This window comes from Anoplopoma fimbria, chromosome 3, assembly GCF_027596085.1.
Source record: "Anoplopoma fimbria isolate UVic2021 breed Golden Eagle Sablefish chromosome 3, Afim_UVic_2022, whole genome shotgun sequence".
In the NCBI taxonomy this organism is placed as follows: domain Eukaryota; kingdom Metazoa; phylum Chordata; class Actinopteri; order Perciformes; family Anoplopomatidae; genus Anoplopoma; species Anoplopoma fimbria.
The window spans coordinates 12,884,814-12,904,468 of NC_072451.1; the positions used below are offsets into that span (position 1 = coordinate 12,884,814).

At 39.5% G+C, this 19,655-nt stretch overlaps 1 protein-coding gene across 1 annotated transcript; it reads left to right on the forward strand.

Annotated features, from left to right (window-relative positions):
* Window positions 1–137: 137 nt before the first annotated feature.
* Window positions 138–18,914, forward strand: pde6d (phosphodiesterase 6D, cGMP-specific, rod, delta). The gene is made up of 5 exons (XM_054596524.1): window positions 138–395; window positions 8,622–8,710; window positions 10,662–10,787; window positions 15,986–16,091; window positions 17,475–18,914. The coding sequence occupies exons 1-5, from the start codon at window positions 346–348 to the stop codon at window positions 17,554–17,556; spliced, it is 453 nt and encodes a 150-aa protein (XP_054452499.1). The 5' UTR covers window positions 138–345; the 3' UTR covers window positions 17,557–18,914.
* The last annotated feature ends 741 nt before the right edge of the window (window positions 18,915–19,655 follow it).

Sequence of the window (19,655 nt, forward strand, 5' to 3'; positions counted from 1 at the left end):
GTGTGGCGTTGCCCCTGGTGACGCGTCTCTATCTAGTGTTGTCCCACCCATGCTTCTCATTCCTGGCATGTGATTGGCTGTTAGTAGCTACCATGTGCGGTTGACTGGCTAGGCTAGCTGTCTGTTATTTAGCTGGATATATTTAGCTGATTGCCTTATCGGATCAGATTTAACCTGCAGTCCAACAATATAGAGTTAAGTACATATCGTTTATGCTGGTTTCATGCAACCATTAGGCGAGCGACTAGTTAGTTAGCTAACTGGGGAAGATTACTTCAACAGCAGCTTCGTTATTTCAGCAGATCCTGGATTTTCTGTAAGTAACGAAAACAGACGATTTGAGAAATGTCTTCAGACGAAGACAGGGCCAAGGAAATTTTGAAGGGCTTCAAACTGTATCCTTTCTGTTCTGCGAAGGTTAGACACATATGTTAGTACTGTCTGTCCTGTTTGTCCGAGATAACGTCATCTAACATAAGCAAAATGCTATTGACATGTTGTATAGTACTCGGTCACAGCTACTGTGGCTAACCTGTCAGTTTCACTTCTAATTGGATAACGTCAGCCAACGTTTCACTGCCGATGTCTGTCTTTATGTGATGTGACAAAATGGAAATGTTCTCGTAGTTACGAACCAGCTAGTACCCGTTTGAATGACTGCCTGCTAGCTAAACTGAGTTGTTTTGGGCTGTGGCTAATTCGCCCGGCTAACTGCTTAGTAGGCTTGGTGTGGCAGCTGTACGATGCTCTAACTTAACGTACTGTAGCGACATGCGACGGAGGCAATGTTTACACTGAAGAAGTGATATATATCTATATATCGATTTATTACTGTCAAACGTTTACTGACTAAAAATAACTTCAGCTCTTAGCTGACATGTTGTTCGAATTAAGTATATATCCCTCGTTTGCTGTTTGATAGCAACGTAACTTTACACTTGGGAAGATGTGTAACGTTATGGAAGTGAAGCCAAACATCATCACAAATCAGTCAATTTCAATGCGGCCCTGCCAGTGTATTTCCAAAGGTCACACGTATACTGATTACGTCCAATAATGAGTGTTTTGAGATCCTGATTTATTTTTTGTGTCTGTATTCATATATATATATTTTTAATGTGAATCAGTGTCACAACTTACTGTCCCATTTGTGCCTTTTAAAAAAAACTTTTAAAACAAGTGAAATTACTTTGGTAAACAAGTGAGTTCATGTCAGCCACCATTGGCAGACTTGAATCCACTTGCTATGGACACACACACAATGGACACTTTTGAATTTCAATTTTAGTCATTTGCCTTGATTAGATGGTATATTCAGGAGCCGCCAACCGAAAACTAAGGAAGTAAAGTAGATTGTGACATATAACAGATAACCATAACTTGGCAGGAATCAGACATATGATGATGCTTTTATATGGTATGGGTTTAGAACGCCCAAGAACTTGTTTTTACTATTCTGTGAGTTGGCTGATATTATGAGGATCTTCTGCTGATTATTACTGCTTTAGATCTTCTTTGAATTGGGTGGTTGTGTTTGACTTATGCAATAGGGGAAAATCATCTACAAAATACCAAAATGATATATGCGGTTATGCATTGTTGAACATTTGATCTCTTTCTAAAACGACATCTGGAATATTAAATCCTGTTATTGGTGTTTATTACTGAGAAACCCTGCCTGTCAGAGAATCAATGGCTGGGAGATTCCAGGTAAGACATTTTGGACAACTATTGAGTTTTGCCACACTTAATCCCAAATTATACTTTCCAGCTCTGTGATGCTGCATGGATCCACAGGGGTCTGCATGACATACTTTCTATGTCCAAACGTATGAATGTGCAGAACATTATGTACCGCAAAACATGAACACCTAAGAGAGTAGTAACAGAACTGCGTCCGCATCCTTTTTGGACCTGAGCTGAACAGGATAGCAGGAGGATGATACAGACTGTAGGGTGATCTATTGATGGTATTAAACCTCCGTCACACCTGGACATCATTATTTGACATCAGTTACGTTTTTCAGTCCACCTCAGATAGATATTCACATTAACTGGAGCCCTTGCTGGAAATATAACCCAAAAGCAAAATGTTGTCCCAAGAGCTTGAAGTCATTTCATCAACAGGATTCTTTAAAATCTCTGATATCTCTACAAGGAGCATCATCCGATTCGGTTAAGTGTGTGGTTGCCATGAGTGAGCGAGTAAGTCTGCACCTCTGTGTCTGTCCAAAACTAATCTCCTATTCTGCTACAGTAAACAACTTAATATTTTGGGTGTCCAGTTGTGACTGCAGGCTAAAAGGACAACTCATGGTTGTGGTGACCTTACACTTTCTCAAAATACCTTTTTATTTCCTCTTTTAAACTGCCATTGACTGCTGCTGACTTCTCAATCACTACTCTCCAGTTTTACCAGTTTGGGCCGCTAGTGATACCACAGCTGAGTACATGTCCAACCCCCCATTCGCTACTCTGTGTCCACAATGAGGGGAAACCGTGTGTGTTTGGCCAACAGCTAACGGATCTACCATAAATACTGCTGCCTACCTATCCGTAACTCAGCCACCACTACGCGGTCAGGCAGCTTGGTGAGTTTCATTTATTCTTAAATGACAACTCTAAGCTGATTGCCTGTTTATGTAGTGGCTAATTTTTGAGTTTCACAGTATATGTGCCAAATAACATCCAGCATCACTGACCAATTTGCAATGTTTGCATATTTTCTCTTTTTAACTGCTACACTAAGTACCAAATTTGGTGAATATTTTTTTACAAATGCAAACTGTGGATTTGTATCTAGGATGTGATGGTGTGTGTGGCTGGAGCCAACGTGGAAAATGTATGCTTTCCATATTACTGACTGGACTGTGTCTTCATGTGACCAAGTAAGACCGAATTAGTACCAGTAATTCCTTCTAGAACAAGCAGCATGCTGCCCTTACTGCAACGGAGACCCAGTGCTTCCAGCCAGTGAAAACATGATCATACAACATTAGTTAGTTTAGGTATTTCCATATGCATAAAAGCTGTCCCCCTTGTCATATTATACTTATCCCAGTCTGTACAATAGATGAAGGTGTGAGCTTGTGTATGTTTGTTGGTAAGGTCGGGCCTCTTGTTGTAGTGTGGTAATGCCTAAATCCATGATTTAGTGGAACAGGGATTTACTACCTTCTGTCTATACTGCCTTATTCCAGCCAACACAGAGGCTAAACGGCACATCATTTTATTTGTATTTTTTAGACTGTTAAGGCAACATTGATACCATCATGTGCTATCCAACAAACTTATGAAGAACAAGAATATGAATATAAAACTCTCACAAATTCTCTCACTTTATTTGTCAATGTTTCCCAAGAACAGAAAAACTAAGATGCTCACACAAGCGTAGCTCCTGCCTTCATCAGTTATTGGTGGTCTCACATATAGGGCGAATGTGGCTCAGTGGTAGAGCAGGGTCGTCCTTCAATCAGAAGGTTGGCAGTTTGATCCCCGGCTCCTCTAGTCCATGTGGATGTGTCCTTGGGCAAAACACTTGACGCTAAATTGCTCCTGCAGGCTGTTCCAGCGGTGAATCAATGGTTAGATAGATCCTGATCGGCAGGTGGCACCTTGCATGGTAGCCCGTGTCATCAGTGTATGAATGGGTGTGAATGGGTGAATGGTGACATGTGTTAGAGTTTGGAGTGATTGGAAGGCTAAAAAGCGCTATGCATGTAGAGTTCATTAACCATTTTACCATTTATAAATGCAAAACCAAAGACAGACTGAACTTATTGTCATTCTGAGATTGTGAAAGTAAAAAAGGTGGCCTCTGCTGTTTGAGAGGTATGCAAAACAACAAAACATTCTGCACTGCTCTGTTTGCTCCCACAAACATTTTTTATCCATTGTTGCAACAGTTAACGGAATAGTATTTTTCCCCTGAACTCCTTCAAAGGGCTAATTACATGCCTTAAGCACAGTTTAACCTTTTGTCCCTCATTAGCATATAGCTTGTTAAATAAGATGATTGTTTGTCGCTATTGTATCTTATTCAAAATGACAATGGAAAGAAGAAATTAAATTATAATAGTTGAGCCAAAGGATGCTCATTTGACTTTGCCATGTCCCCTGAGTCACACTAAGTAATTGGTAGCAGATCGTGTGTCCTGTACAGACCTCACCTGCTTATTACTTAGATAACTCTGCTGTGTAAACCCTGAAACTTTTTCTTTAAACAGGCCTCTGATCTGATTCTGAACGGCACTGGGGACGTCCTCTGGTTAACAAGCAATATTTCATTAAAATAAATGCAGACTAAACAGTGACAGCAGCTTTTCACTGGGGGCTCATTAGCTTGTGTGTGTTCTGATTTGTGCAGGGACCCTAGTGGTTTGCACACACACAACCTGCAGCAGGCCCTGAGGAGGCCATGGTACAACCTTATATGATGTTGTTGGAGCTTGAATCAGTTGCTGCACAAGAGTTTCTTTCGGTTACTTTGTGATGAAGTGGTTTGAGAGAGAATAAATGCAAAGGGCACACATTTTCAGATATGAACAGTTAAATGTGGATGATGGTTTTTCCTTCGTAAAGCGGAACAAGTTTCCAACTTCTGTCAGTGCTGCCCCTGTTAGACCACTTTTTTTTATGGACATCCTGCTAAAATGATGCATGTGTTCTCTTTTGTTTACAGTGAAATGTTTAGAAAAGAGACGTGCAACCTGGTGAAAGACTGAGAAAGACATTGCAGTGTGGCCTGGATTATTCTGGAAGGTGTGGAGGATGACGAGTTTGATGTAGGAGATTGGATTTAGATGGATTTAGAGGATTAGAGAAACCATTCAACTCAGCACACTTTACTAGAAAGCCTGAAGGAGAGGTGGGGGATGGTGGAGGTGGTACAGCACTGATAGACATGGATTAAAGCTGTATGTATGTATGTATGTATGTATGTATGTATGTATGTATGTATGTATGTATGTATGTATGTATGTATGTATGTGTGTTTACTTATTAGGGGCGCTATTAAGAAGCCTGATTCGACTAAGGATCATTAATCATTTATTAATAACACAATGTAGCAATATCAGAGCTAGGTATATTTTAAAGGTATACACATTCTGTAAAATCAGCTGGGGGAGTGGTGTTGAAACAGCTGTTTGCGGCTTCTCTTACCTGTGGTTTCAGCAGAATAAAAAACGGTCCCAACTTGACCAAATCAGATTGGACTATGTACGTTTTTAGTCGAGGACACCATTAATAGATTAATACATATTAGAGAAGCCCTTAAAGCCCTAATCAAGTATTTTAGTTTTTGTTTTTTTTATGAATCTCTGCTATAAGTAGAATTTACGATTAACTTACATAAATGTGAAGTTAACTGAGACGTGATTTGAAATTTTAATAAAATCATGAAATTTGAGTAGAGTTGAGTGTTTTGTTGATTAAAAGTTATATGTAAATATTTTTACAAAGCACAAATTATATTTAATCTTCTTTTTATGTTTTTTCTTTAGTCCATATATAATCAGTCCACCGTGGCTGTTGAAGATTAATGGTAGACTACTTTTACACCTGTCCCACTCTGAGGGCGTTCTGCAAACAATCTAAGAAATGTAAATAATTAAAGACGTGAAGCAATTAAAGGTCTTCATTGTTGGAGATTAAAAATGAACCCTAACGCACATGTATTTCTTGCAGAATGAAAGGCAAATGAATCCAAATTAACTTATCAAATATGTAGCCTAGATGTACTGTTTTATGAGATTAGGGTGAATCCCTAAATGCGTCAGAGAAATGCTGCCCTTTCAGATAGCTCTGTGCATTTGTAATGCAACTCTGTCCTCATCACTCATGTAACAATATGCTAACATGGGAGGCCCTTGAGCTTCAGAAGCTGTGTGTTTTGAGGCAGTTAGAATGGAGAGCTTCACAGATGGCGTGGAGTCAAGTGTGTGTGACACTAAGTAGTTTCTGAGGGTGACAGGATGCTGAGTGGAGAATCTTCTAAAACAGAAGGCTGTGGGATGACGGTTCTTTACTGCTGTCTGTCAGTCTAATATTGAAAGATAAAATGAGGAGGCATCAGTGTCTGCCACACTCATTCAACAGGTCCTCTGGAGAATTGTACTGATTTAACCGAAACCATCCGGCATCACACTGATCAACTTAGAATTCCAGGCAGACCACGGCCCGATCTTTAGAACAGTGCTGCACAGGACTGTCTCTATACCAAGCCAGGCTCAAAGCCAATGTTTGAATGTCAGAATGCATATTAGTGAGGAGAAACCAAGACTAGCAGCATCTGAGTAAATTACTAATTACTAATTATTAAAAAAATAGCTGGTGTAAATTACATTACATAAATGTGGGAAATCACTTAAAGCTAGGGTTGGTATTCTTCTTCAAAAACAGTCTGTTATATTGGTTGAATGTCTCATTACTTCCTGACAGCAATCAATTAATCAAAAGCAATAACAAAAAAAGAAAAACAATCTGGTATCTAGGGCTGTGGCAGGACTGTAATAAGCTATCCAATTATTTAATTCAGCCCCAATATAATGATCGGACTGGCTACCTGCTAACCTACCTGTTAACCCGGTTCCACTAGTCCATGTCAATGTATACATGGGAAAGACACCTAACCCCAATGGGCAGGTGGCACTTTGCATTATAGACCCTGTCATCAGTGTATGAATGTGTGTGAATGGGTGAATGATGACATGTAGTGTTAAAGTGCTTTGAGTGGTCGTAGGACTAGAAAAGCGCACAGTCCATTTACCTACCAGTCTACCTACCAATTGACTTTGCTCTAAAAGTTCTGTATATTTTGCACGTTTTCACTGTTAAAAAGGTACGTTGAAATGTAAGTAGATGGATAGATGGATAGATTAAACGTATGCTGATTCATTGGGGCGCTCACAGATTGTTGTTGAAATGATGCAGCATGAGAAGCTGTAAAGTATAGTGAAATCACATACTGGGTCGTTCCAGGCTCTGTGATTGACGGCTGTATTGTGTTCATAGTGAATGTGGAGGTCAGGAACAGCTGACCAAGTGACAGACTGATGGGACAGCTATAGCCAGCATCATCCAGACAAACACTTCTTCAGCTTCCTCTCACTCACCTCCACACAGCTTATTTTCATTCTTCCTCAGATTAATTTGGACCCACATGATTAAAGCCTGATATTATAAATGTATAACATGCTGAAATGTTACCCAAATCAAATACTAGTGCTTTGTTGGCAATGTTTAGGCTCAGTGTTGCTTTGCATGCCTCTGTCCTTTCAGTCCGTTTGTAGTCCCCCTAAACAAAGCATGTTCGTCTGTACACAGCTGGCAGTAAGGAAGTGTAGACAGAGGGGATCACATGATGACATATTACTTTAAACAAATTCATGTGAAGAAATGATTCCTTTATGGTCTTAGTTAGCTTATGTTACTAAATGAAGATGTACAGCCGCAGGGCTACATGTCAGATCATATGGTCCCAGGAAGTAGGGATGGTAAGGGGGCTGCAGCACCTTCTCAAATCAGGTATTATAAAAACTACGTAGTGTTAAAACCACAGTGTTTTCCTCTTTTCTACTGGGACATAGGCTATATGTGGTACACCAGTTTTATCTAGTCAGCTATAGAGTACATAAGGTGACTTCTATATACACATACACAGAAAGACACCTTCAAATGCACATAGAGAATTAGCACAACTGATTGTTCACATTTAAAAGAGAGCAACCATACATTTGAACCACCTCAAATCCCCGAGACACCCTCACTCCAAAGCCCTCAAAGCCCAAGAGCTGAGCCCAGAAAAGGGTCACCTATGTCAGTTGGTACTGAAACTAACTGACCCCTCTCAGACACACTGGGACCAGTCTCATAACAACACTGCTCTCCAAACACAAATCAGAGTAAACCAAATGTAAAGAAACCTCTTTGGATAAATGGATAGAAGAAACTAAAAGCCAAGGTCATTTGGCACATCCTTTACTTTGACATTTTTTATGTAATTTCAGATTTCAAAGAGCTTAATGACCTCTCAATGTAAAAAAAAAAAAAGTACTCCAAGAATAAGGAGACAAGGCATTTCTTGCTGCACAGTATTTATATAAGAAGAGACTAGTCAGATGAAGAAAATATTATTATTTTTCATTAACGGATGATACGTGATGATGAGTCTTGGACTCTACGGGGAGATCTGTTATCGAGGGGTGTCTGCCCTGAGCAGCAGCAACATAAGACACTGGTGGTGGTGGTGGTGGTGGCGGCTGATGAGGCTGATGGATCTGTGAAAGATTGGGCGGAAATGGGGAGGTGGAGAGGCGCGTAACAGCAACATGAACGTACTGACGGTAGAGAGACAATTATATTTAAAAAGAGACAGCAGCAAGATGATAGGCTAACCATGTAATAGTGTCGCTGTGCTATTGGATAGAAGAGACCAGCTGATCAGAACAGTTGATTCTCACTTGTTTATTTTATGTTAACCCTGCTAACTTAAAATGTCAAATAATGTCTGAAGGTTGATAACGTGAGTGGCAGAAAATGTTTGAATACTGTTCAGTTCAGTTGATTTAGTCTAGTCTATTCTTTAGTTTGGTTGTTGCCACTTAACCCTCTCCTGACAGAAACTGGATGAACCTTCGAGATGCAGAGACGGGCAAAGTGCTGTGGCAGGGAACTGAAGACCTCTCTGTTCCAGGAGTAGAACATGAAGGTACATTAGACACACATAGAGTATATGTAGCACAACATGTTTTTTGAGGGCTATTTATTGTTAGCAAGTTGTCTAGGTGCGTATGGTTTTCCTAGCCCCCACCCTTTTTTTAATTATCTTTGCTCATCAGCTACATAAGATCTGTGGATGTGGGGACAGGTAGAAGAGACATTTACCCTAATCTCAATCAACAGATTCTGCATCATATGCATGGATCTGTAGCCATGTGACACCATTTTGGCATCGGAAGCATTCTTGTTTTTGTTTTCAGTCTGAGTAGTATTGCCCAATCACGTTCAAGCAGGCTTTGGTTAAATACAAGTCTGTCGTCAGACCAATGGCTTCAGAGTTAGAGTTTACCCCAATTATGTACAATCATTATAAAGTGTTATAACCCAAACCTTTTTGTTTGAACTTAAACCAGATTTGTATGATTTACTTTCTGGTTTATCTTTCATCCACCATTCTAACCGTAGTCATAAAGAAACTAGGATTCAAAAGTTCTCATGGCCCATAGAGAAAGAGTGGCATATGCTCTTACGGCTACTGTGAAAATAAGAATGACATTTGACTTGGAAGGCAAGTACAATTTAGTATGCACTTGAGTGCAAAAAATGCAGAGAGGCAAATAGGATTCATAAAGGAGAGCTTGCCACATAATATACTGAGGTCATGTACACGGTTTACAATGCAAATTACTTTTTAGTGCATGCAGATCATTGTAGTTGACTAAACATTAGACTCTATGAACACTGCTAGTCAAAAGTTTGAAGTCACATGTTAAATTGAAGTTATTCTTCTTTACTTCAATTATGATTATTTAAATATAGACCAAAAAAGTTAATATCATACAACAAATGTATTATTTACATTTACATTTTTTATGCCCAAAAAGAAAGAAAGAAAAAAAAAAGATTAAAACTTGAACTAAAGAAAATGTATTTTGGGCCCTCGGCATTATACTCAGTGGTTATATCCAAGAGGAGTAAACTCTCTGATTTATCAATCAATAGTATGTTCAGCTGATCCAATAATGCCAGCCCGAGACTAACTTCTATTTCTATTGTGAAGTTTGAAGAGGAGCTTTGCTAAGGCAACACGTTGCCTTTTCTTCCAGCTTGTTACAGGCTGCATTATTGTGAAACACGTGACACTGAAACAGGAAGCTGTTCCTGTTTAAATCTGCACACATTTTGATGATTTGTGATTTCTTCCACTCTTATTCAGCTGTTGTTCATAGGGATCTTTGTCTCTTTCTGCCATTAGAATTGAGTCTGGTGGAGCCATTGAAGAGCATTTTGTTCTCCATGTTTGAAATGTGATTTTTTTTTTTGCAAACCCTTCATACAAAATAATGTCTGTAATGTTCTTAAAGAGGACTTTATATAGTAGTACTCTCAGACCCCTGAGTGTAACAGCTTTTGGGGCAGTGTACATCAAACGTTCATGTGGTAAAGGAGAATACCAATATTCAGTACCATTTGTGAAATAGTGCAAATAACTTCACATAAAGAATAACTTATGGGAAGTAATTTGAACACGCGCTTCTCTCTCAGGCTTGTTGAATATGTGCAAACATTACCAGGGTTGCTTGAGCATTGTAACTTCATCCTTATAGATTAACAAAAAATCAGGATTTACTGAGCAAGGGTCCCCAATTGGCAATAAGAACACATTACAAGCGTCTTCCAGCTGCTAGCAGTCTACCAGTGCCACACACTTTCTCAGTCCAAGGGTAGCCTACTAAAGGTCCCCTACAAACAGTGTGTTTGCTTTACAAACTCTGGTTACGATCGGTCACGTTTAACAAATGAACAAGATTCAGGTTTGAGTCAATAGCTCTCAGTTAATCAGAATCGGCTTTTTTCGGCCAAGTATGCGTGCACAGACAAGGAATTTGACTCAGGTTTTTTTAAAATTCTGATTAATTCGAGTTTTATTGTCTCTGCAGCTCGGGTCCCGAAGAAGATCCTGAAGTGTAAAGCAGTGTCCAGAGAATTAAACTTTTCCTCCTCAGAGAAACTGGAAAAGTTCAGACTGGAGCAGAAAGTTTTCTTCAAAGGACAGTGTCTAGAAGGTAATCTGAACTTTTTGAAGGTACAGGAACCTGAAGGTTGTGATTGAGTGTTGACCTGTCCAGGGTGTAACCCTCTAAAGGATGAGCGGTTAGAGCTAATGGATGGAAATGCATTCTGTCTCAAAGTATTTTAAAGCGCTGTGTTGTGAAATCCAATGACTCATGTACTGATCAAACTGGACTTCCTGGATTATATTTCATATTCTCACCAGTACCTGTAGCAACACAATGCAGAACCTTACATTTTGGTCCACTTACTGCCATAGCCAAATGATCGGAAGTACAATATTGGAGAACTGAAGGGATAGTAAAAGGAACACACTCATTGACTTGTTTTGCATTGTTATTTAGCAAGACAGACAGTTATTGAAAAAATACTGTGTGCACTTTAACTGCTGACATGTGGTTTAACAACTACTCCAACTAGTGTATCCTGATTGAAAATATTCTAGTATAAGTAATAAAAGATGTGAAAATAACATGAAAAGGAATCAAACCCAATCAAAGCAAAGAGTTAGAACTTTGATGACATGCCTTAGTCGCTCTGTACTACATTCTAGAAAAAGATTAGTGCTGAAACAGTTGATGAATCAGTCAGCCATTCAACAGAAAATAAATCAGATGCCGACACTAACTAAAATAAAAGCTTATAAGTCTCTCATAAGGGTGCTTTACTGAGAGAAAAGACTTGAAAGTATTTATGTGGCAGAGCTGGGCTGTGTTTCAAAGGTCAAACAAATGATGTCCTGTTACTTTTCTTTTTACTCAACTGAAAACATTTAAAGTCAAGGAAAGATGTGAAGGAGAATTCACAAGGATTCTGGAAAAGACAACTGTGGTGCTTGGAATGTGACTGCACTTATACTAGGATACATAATAATGTGACAGCGGATGTTGATGATGAGGTTGGCAGTTCGAACTTAGACTCCACCAGTCTGGATGTTAAAGTGTCTTTAGGCATGGTGAAAAATCTTCTATTTCACCCGAAGACTGTGCCAGTGTGTGTGAGTAAATGGTAAATCGACTGTACTTGTATCGTGCTCTTTAGTCTTCCAACCACTCAAAGCGCTTTAACACTACATGTCATCATTCACCCATTCATACACTGATGACAGGGGCTACCATGCAGGGTGCCACCTGCCCATCAGGACACTAACTAATCATTCATACCCATTCATACACCGTGTGAACAGCCTGCTGGAGCAATTTGGGGTGTATTGTGTCTTGCACAAGAACACATCAACATGGACTAGCAAAGCTGGGGGTCGAACTGCCGATCCTCTGATTGAAGGGCGACCCTGCTCTACCGCCGAGCCAGAGTCACTCACTGAGTATTTACATTGGATCCTGATTGGCGTGGTGTGAGAATGTTGACATGTAGTGTGATGAGCTTCAAGTTGTTGGAAGACCAGAAAGGCGCTTTATAAACGCAAGTCCATTTACTATTTACCATTCCTCTTCACATCTTTCCTTGACCTCATGATGTTTCCATCAAGGAAATGTGGTTAGAAAAAGATATAGGACATCATTTTTTTGACTATTCAACCTCAGCTCAGGAGTGGCGACAAAGTCTGAGGGCATCTAGTGGAAGGTTGGAGGACAGCATGTGTCCGCTACATGGCCTGAGAGAAGTGAGAATGGGCGTGAGACGGGGACAGAGTGCCAGGCCAGGCAAAACAACCAACCCACCAGTCCACATGACCCACACACTCACCCAACCTTTTTACAGCCAACCACAGGCAGCAGCAGCAGCAGCAATAAAGACTGATAGGAAAGAAACAATAACCAAGGTCAGGTATCCAACACTCTACAGCTTAGGAAAGACACAATTTTGGAGATTTCCTGAAATCAACAATCATGTCTAGGGATTTTAATTATTTACAGTTTAACTGGTACCCAACCATAAGAATTCTGACCGATTTATACAATAAGGTGAACAGTTAAAGAAATATTATAAATGACAAGAGTTTAAAATAGCTGAAAGAAGATTAACTTGTCCACCTTAAAGGTCAGCCCACCTAAAATGCATCTTAACCCCCTTCACTTAAAACAGCAGGTGGCAACACGACACAGAAACTTAACCTGGGTCTCCTCACGGGTCTTGAGTAGTTGTAGCATTCATTCACGACAATCTGTACACACAGTGCACTGTTACGTTCGCAGCTATAACGTTACCGCTGACTATCATCACACATACACACAAACGCACACACCTCTCTATTGACTGGACACTCGCTAACATTTGGCCAGGCATGCATACTCTGGACAGAGTAGCAGGCAGACACACAGTTGACAACTCTCCTGACGGGTAAACTGGGGGCTCCGTTGCCTGTTGTGCACATACACTGCAGCTGCTGATTGCAGCCGATAAATGATCGATTTAATGTGTTTGTGCATCGATGATCATTGCAGCTGGGCAGCTTGTTAGGCACTTCAATCACAGCACACTGCATGCAAGGCATAACTCTTGTTGGTTAACAAACAAATTAACAACCATAACCATGTCCTTTGTCTTGTTAAAATCAAGATGAAGCAATGACTGTTATATTATAAAGTCTTTAACTCCCGCACCGTGATCCTGCTCCTGCAAGACTCACAATCTCTGTATCATCAGCATATTTTGTAATGTGTTTTGACTTTCTTACAGACTTTGGCAGCCATTGGTATGCAAAATATAAAAAAGAGGGGACAATTGCAATACTCTGACAGCATAAATACCATTTACTTTCGCCCATTGGGTCCTACTAGTTTAATCGCATATAACGTAAATGATGAGAGACGTTTTAATAAGTCTTGCATCTGACACCAACCGCAGTTTTGCTGCATTGCTCTGCTGCTTCCAGCCCTTCTTTCTATGTAGATTTTGCCTTTCACAAAGGCCAGAATGTTTCATTTAGTTTAATTTCATTATAAATATAATTTATATTTATTATTTTTGAAGCTTGAGTGAAGATACTGTTATCATATGAAACTCAAAGCTGATGAATCCATTGATACCATGTCACGCTAGCTTGTCATAAAAGGGGCTGAAAAACCCTCCAAACTCAGGCTGAAATTTTGGCGAGGGAAATTTTTGGATGAGTCTCTTGACCTCTCCCCTCAAGATTTGTGAATAAAAACGGGTTCTATGGGTACAAGTCTCCCCCCACGGACATGGCCACTTTATGATAATCACATTTCTGCATACTGGGGTCCCTAAACATTCAGTCTTGCATTGCATAACTTGGATATTATTGGAAAACTTTGACGACAGAAGCCATTTCACATAGTGAGATTTTTCCTTCTTAACTCCATGTCACTGTATAAAATGAGCTGCTGTGACTCTTAGGATAATCACAGCCTTGTGAAAGTTTACAGCCACAAACTAGAGACCTATGGCATTCAGAGTCATGGCTTTCCTAGAGATACTGACAATTAGGGGATTTCTGAGCAGTTTCCAGACCGGAAACACTCGCCAGCCAATCACTGAAAAAATGCAATTCTTACAGAAATCTCCTAAAGTCAAAAGTTCATGAGTTTTATATGGTGTTCCTCAAGGTGTTTGTGTCTTCATGTAAAAATTGTTAAATTTAGCACCAAACATATGTAACAAATTGTATAAACCCCCAAAATTGCTGTAACAACTGATGAAACATGGGAATGACATTATACACTTCCATCTTAATGTTCTAACCTTCAATCATTCATTCATTTTTGACAAACACTGCTGAGCTGCATAAAAAATTAAATCATCAGGTTCGTAGCTTTCAGATGATGTGCACAACTTCTATGTTGCTCTTACTGTTGACCTGATATCTCCCCTCAAAAAAGTAAAACGGGTCTATAGGGGTCTCTTACAGTTACATAGAAAAAGATTTAGAAGTATATGATCATTTGTAAATACTAATAACAATCCACAATTAAAAGCCGCCTCTCCTCCAGTGCAAGACATGAAAGCCCCAGAGTTTGCCAAAAAAACATGGAGGACTCCCAAACTATGAGAAATAAGATTCTCTGGTCTGATGAAGAAGCGTTAATTACTCTATAAATGCATGGGGCCGTGCAAGTCACTGCATTTTAAACAACACTGCCTGCAAATATTGTTTAAACAAATGAAGGCATTCTGTAACAGTTAAAAAATAAATATGAACTTTTTTAATTTCAATGAAACATTTGACAGTTTGGTTATATATATATAAATATATATATAAGTATATATATATATATCTCAAACTGAAGTATTATGCTGGTATGTTGTCAATAAACTCGCAAAAGTTTTTCACTCTTCTTCTTTTGCTCTGAACCCTGATGAGACCTCCAATCTCTCAGAGATGCAGCTTAAACACAGACAAAGCCAAACCTGCCGGGCCTGTGTGGCTGCTGACCTGTTTACATGGGGCTAGAATAAGAAGCAGGAGGATCTGCGATGCACACGCGCTGTTCATGCAGGCAGTGTGGTCCCGGCGTTATGTCACAAAATTGGACTACAAACTGCATCTTATTGCTCAACCATGTTGTATTATGACAATAAATTAACCTTGTGTGTCACCTATTTTAACTATAAAAATAGGTGACATAGGTGAAAAATAGGTCACTGTCTTCTTTGCCATTAAATTCAGTAGCATGATCCTGTTCAGTCTGTGAAAAACTCAAATATTTGGATAAAGGGTCATAAGATACAGCAGTTGCTTAATATAAAAACTTCTTGTCCTTAACCTTACTGTTAATGTGTTAAGAATCAACTCTGATCACTTCAACCGACAGCTCTAGGGGGGGACATACTGGCGGCCCATCTGGTGGAGTGTGTACCAGTGAGGCTGAGTCTTTGCCGCTGCAGCCCGTTAGATCCTGCCAAGGGCCCTTTACTGCATGTCATCCCCTCCCTCTGCCCTGCCTTTCCTGTTCGTCTTTCACTATCAAATAAAGCAGAAATGCCAAAATATATCTTGAAAAAAAAAAAACAGACAGCTGTTAGCTGTTGTCACGTCCTTGTTACTGTGTTTGCAGTGCTTTCCCTGGGGCCCTGCTGTACAGAGGTGAGGTTACAGAGAGCCCCAGGGGACAACACACAATTCACACCAACATAACATGTTTATGTTGCCCGTTTCCAAGTCTGACAATGTCTTTAGGTCAGTATGGTACACTAACTACTTTATATCAAGATCTTAGTGATGATATTGTATGTTGTGAACTCTTTGTCTGTCCGTGTCTCTGTCCAGAATGGTTCTTTGAGTTTGGTTTTGTTATCCCCAACTCCACCAACACATGGCAGTCTCTGATAGAAGCGGCTCCAGAGTCCCAGATGATGCCAGCCAATGTTTTAACGTGAGTCAATCAGCTCATTCTCATTTCTCTGTTTGAGGTTTCTGTACTGCTGACACAGGCAGTAGATTTTATTTATCATCTTTATTATTTAACCTTGTACATCTATGACAGTCTAACCAACATAAAAGGATACAAAAACAACTGTACATGTGACTTATGTGTTTGTTTTTGTTTTTTAAATGTGTACACATTAGAAACAACCTGTTTAATTCTAACTTCATGCACCAGTCTCTGGTAATGTATTCACATTTCTAATGACCTTAATATTTGGAAGATTGGGAGAATTTGTACAATGCTACAAAAGAATGTTAAAAGGATACTCTTTACAACATGGGTTTTATTTTCATAGTTTTGTCCATCATTTTTATCAGTTATGATAACATTGTATACACCAAGTTAATAGTTGAGATTAAAACACAGTGACATCATCACAGTAAAGTCTGATGGGTCAGAAAGACAAACCACTTTTTAGAACAGAGAAAACCAACGTTAACAGAAAGACAGTTTTCTGACCCACCTCCTGCTTCAACTTTGACAATATGTTCTTGCTGCAGTGTTGTGCACCCATTTCCTATTCTTTGTTCACACCCGTGTGACAGCAATAAAATGGCCAGCTTTTACAGACAAATTTTGTTATTCATACCTTTTTATTCTTCTCTATAATCTTATGCTTGACACTCGTTACATTAATGCCATTAAAGTATATTGAATTTAAATTAATGAAATCAAAGTGGTACAACCAGTTATTCCCAAAGACTGGGTCGAAGGAGATTTTATTAGGGTCACCTAATAAATTTGCAGAAATGTTATATGTGCAGTACACCTTTGAGCCACATGAGGGAGCCTGAATGTTTGGTTTTTTCACTTTCTACTTCTAACATTAAATCTAATAGGAAAGGCTATTGACATTCAGTTTGTGTAACTGATAAAAGGAAATGGAAATAATGAGATTGGCTGTTTAGTCTGCCTAAATGCATTTATTTGGTCTAATTTACGCACTAATTCGCTCTTCTCATGATTTATAGATAAGGCCTTTTGTGAATTTTTTTTACGATGGTTTGTCATTTTTAAAAAGTGGTTCCCCAGGAAAAAAGTTTGGAAACACTCTCATTGATTATCTGGTCAAACAACCTGTCTCCACAAGTTTCTTCTGTCAGATTATTTAAGAGTATATCACCAAACATCTATATTGACTTGGTGAGTGCAGTGTTTGTAACGGACAGAATGAAAACCACATTGTAATCAGCTGAAATATTCCTTTAACTTTTTGTTGATTCATGCAGTCACATTTATGGATTCATGCAAATGTTATAAAAATGTACATGACACAGTAGTGGATTTCAGTGCCTCAGTTAATGTTGCCAAGTGTCTTTTCTTTTCCAGTGGTAATGTGATCATAGAGACCAAGTTCTACGATGACGACCTCCACGTCAGCACCTCCAGGGTACGACTTTTCTACGTCTGACCTCTGACCCCACGACTCTTCCCTCCAAAATGCTGATGTCCTGCCAAGGTCTATAAATTACCAAGGTTGGCTACGGCTCATTGCTGACTTGGGATCAGCACATTTTGATGAAACCCAGCTGTGGTCCCACAATCAGTGAAGTGAGCTTTGTGTTTGGTTGTTCTCTTGTTTTGTGTCGACCTGAAAACTTCCTCTAGACCTTGGAAGGAGAGGTGAAAAGAGAAGAGAGTACTCTGCTGTTCAGAGTTAATTTCTCTCTCGTTATCCCCCTTCAGACTTTTCTTCTGTAAATACATTACCACTGATCACCAGTCAGCCAGGAAGCCACTCTCTGGTTTGGGCTTTTTTAGAAATCTGCTATCTCTCACTCCAAGGTTGCATTAACTCAGGAACAGAACATCAGACGTGTAACCTGCCTGATGTGATCTTCTCCTTTCTGCTTGGAAACACAGCTCTCCATGTGTTGTGTTGTTGGGAGGAAGTTGAGTGCCTCTCCTGAGATATGTTCAAGAGTTCCTCATCATAAAACACAGGATAACATTTCCTCTAGCTGCGTCCCACTCCAGAGGCTACCGCCTTTGAAGTCCATATTTCATGACAAAATATATCAGCTGTCCGGTTCCAAAGTCCCATTGAAATGCAGCCTATTTTTGTTTAAATTTGAATAACACAACAGGTACATTGTGATCCCCAATATCCCAAAGTCCGGTGCACTGGTTACTTTTTGTCTACTTGTCAAGTCGGAATAGCTTCTACCAACCACACCTTTCCTGTTTCCTGACCACATGATCTAGTGTAGAACAGTGGTTTTCAGTGTGATGTGACGGAGTACCAAGCACCTGCTTTTATTCCAGTTCACCACAAGATACGCTGGTTTATATCCGTTGCTTTTTCCCTGTATTGTTTGGAATGAAGAGCTGCACACTGTTGTCATGATACATGGTTGAAAATCACTGTGTTTGGGGGACATTCATCAGCAGACAGGGGCTGAAACACATCCACTTGTACTTAAAATGCTCAACCTTCAACTAAATCATCATCAGGTGTGAATGGAGTCCTACATCATCTATTCTCAGTAGTTCAGATGTTACCAGCGGCTAACCTCAGTTCTTCCCTAAACATTCTGGCTTCCCTATCCAATTTACTGTTTGTTTTTTTTCTTAGCTGCTGACTGAGCAGTATAAAATAGACTTGTGTTATAATGGAGTTGTGGATTAAAGTCATCCAATGTTGTAATAACATGATGTGTATATGGTCTTTATTGTTTATGGTTCCCTCCTGCGTTTGACCCAAATGTTCCGAACACCGTTTGGGGGCTGTCACATAATATTTGGTTTGCATAGCAGAAGTATGAATGAAGAATTTCAAAGCACTGGCACTGTAATTGAACTGTGTAGGTTGTTTAGGTTAAGCTGAATAGGGAAGGCACATTTGAACTAAAGACTTGAACTAATAAAATGAAGTAAGCACTACTGTAATTGTAGTGTCTATCTAAAGAGTTTCGGTTTGTCATTCAGGAGGAATGGATCTGTGTGTAGCTGTGTGCATGGGATGTTGACTTCTGAGTTTCTCAGTTCAGCCAAGATAACTGCCAATTATTGATTTCTTCCATTTTTGACACTTTATACTTCTGCTCCACATTTCAGAGGGATTTAAGGTGCAACTCATCTTCTTTCAAGGTGCAATAAAGTTTTCAATTTTGGACAATTCTTTTGAATCTATAATAGTTAAATAAATGATGTTAGAATGTGTGTAGATGGGTCATCAGCACAGTCTTCAACTTACATTTCAACTCAGCAATCTTGCCTTCTTGTTTGTTAAAAATGAAAATAGATCAGCCGAAATGAAGGCAATAGTATCTGCAAGTGTAGAAGTGAAGTCTTGTAGAGGCGGCAGTTTGATACGAGCATAAAAGAAGGATTCAAGGATAATTTATTGTCATTATGCAAAACAAGGATACACAACAAAATGCAGTTGTAGCCCATTTTCAGCACAAGAAAAACATGAAAAACAGACACAGTAGTGCATTCCTTCAGTGCATTTTTTGAATTTGCATCAGAAGGAATGTAAACAGCAGCAAAACTATGCTCTGAGCAGAT

Excerpts from the sequence above, each read along its gene's own strand:
- pde6d (XM_054596524.1), top strand. The coding sequence starts at position 346 with ATGTCTTCAGACGAAGACAGGGCCAAGGAAATTTTGAAGGGCTTCAAA. Across the intron at positions 396-8,621 it reads ATTTTGAAGGGCTTCAAACT|AAACTGGATGAACCTTCGAG; the intron begins GTATCCTTTCTG and ends CTCTCCTGACAG. Across the intron at positions 16,092-17,474 it reads ATGCCAGCCAATGTTTTAAC|TGGTAATGTGATCATAGAGA; the intron begins GTGAGTCAATCA and ends TTTCTTTTCCAG.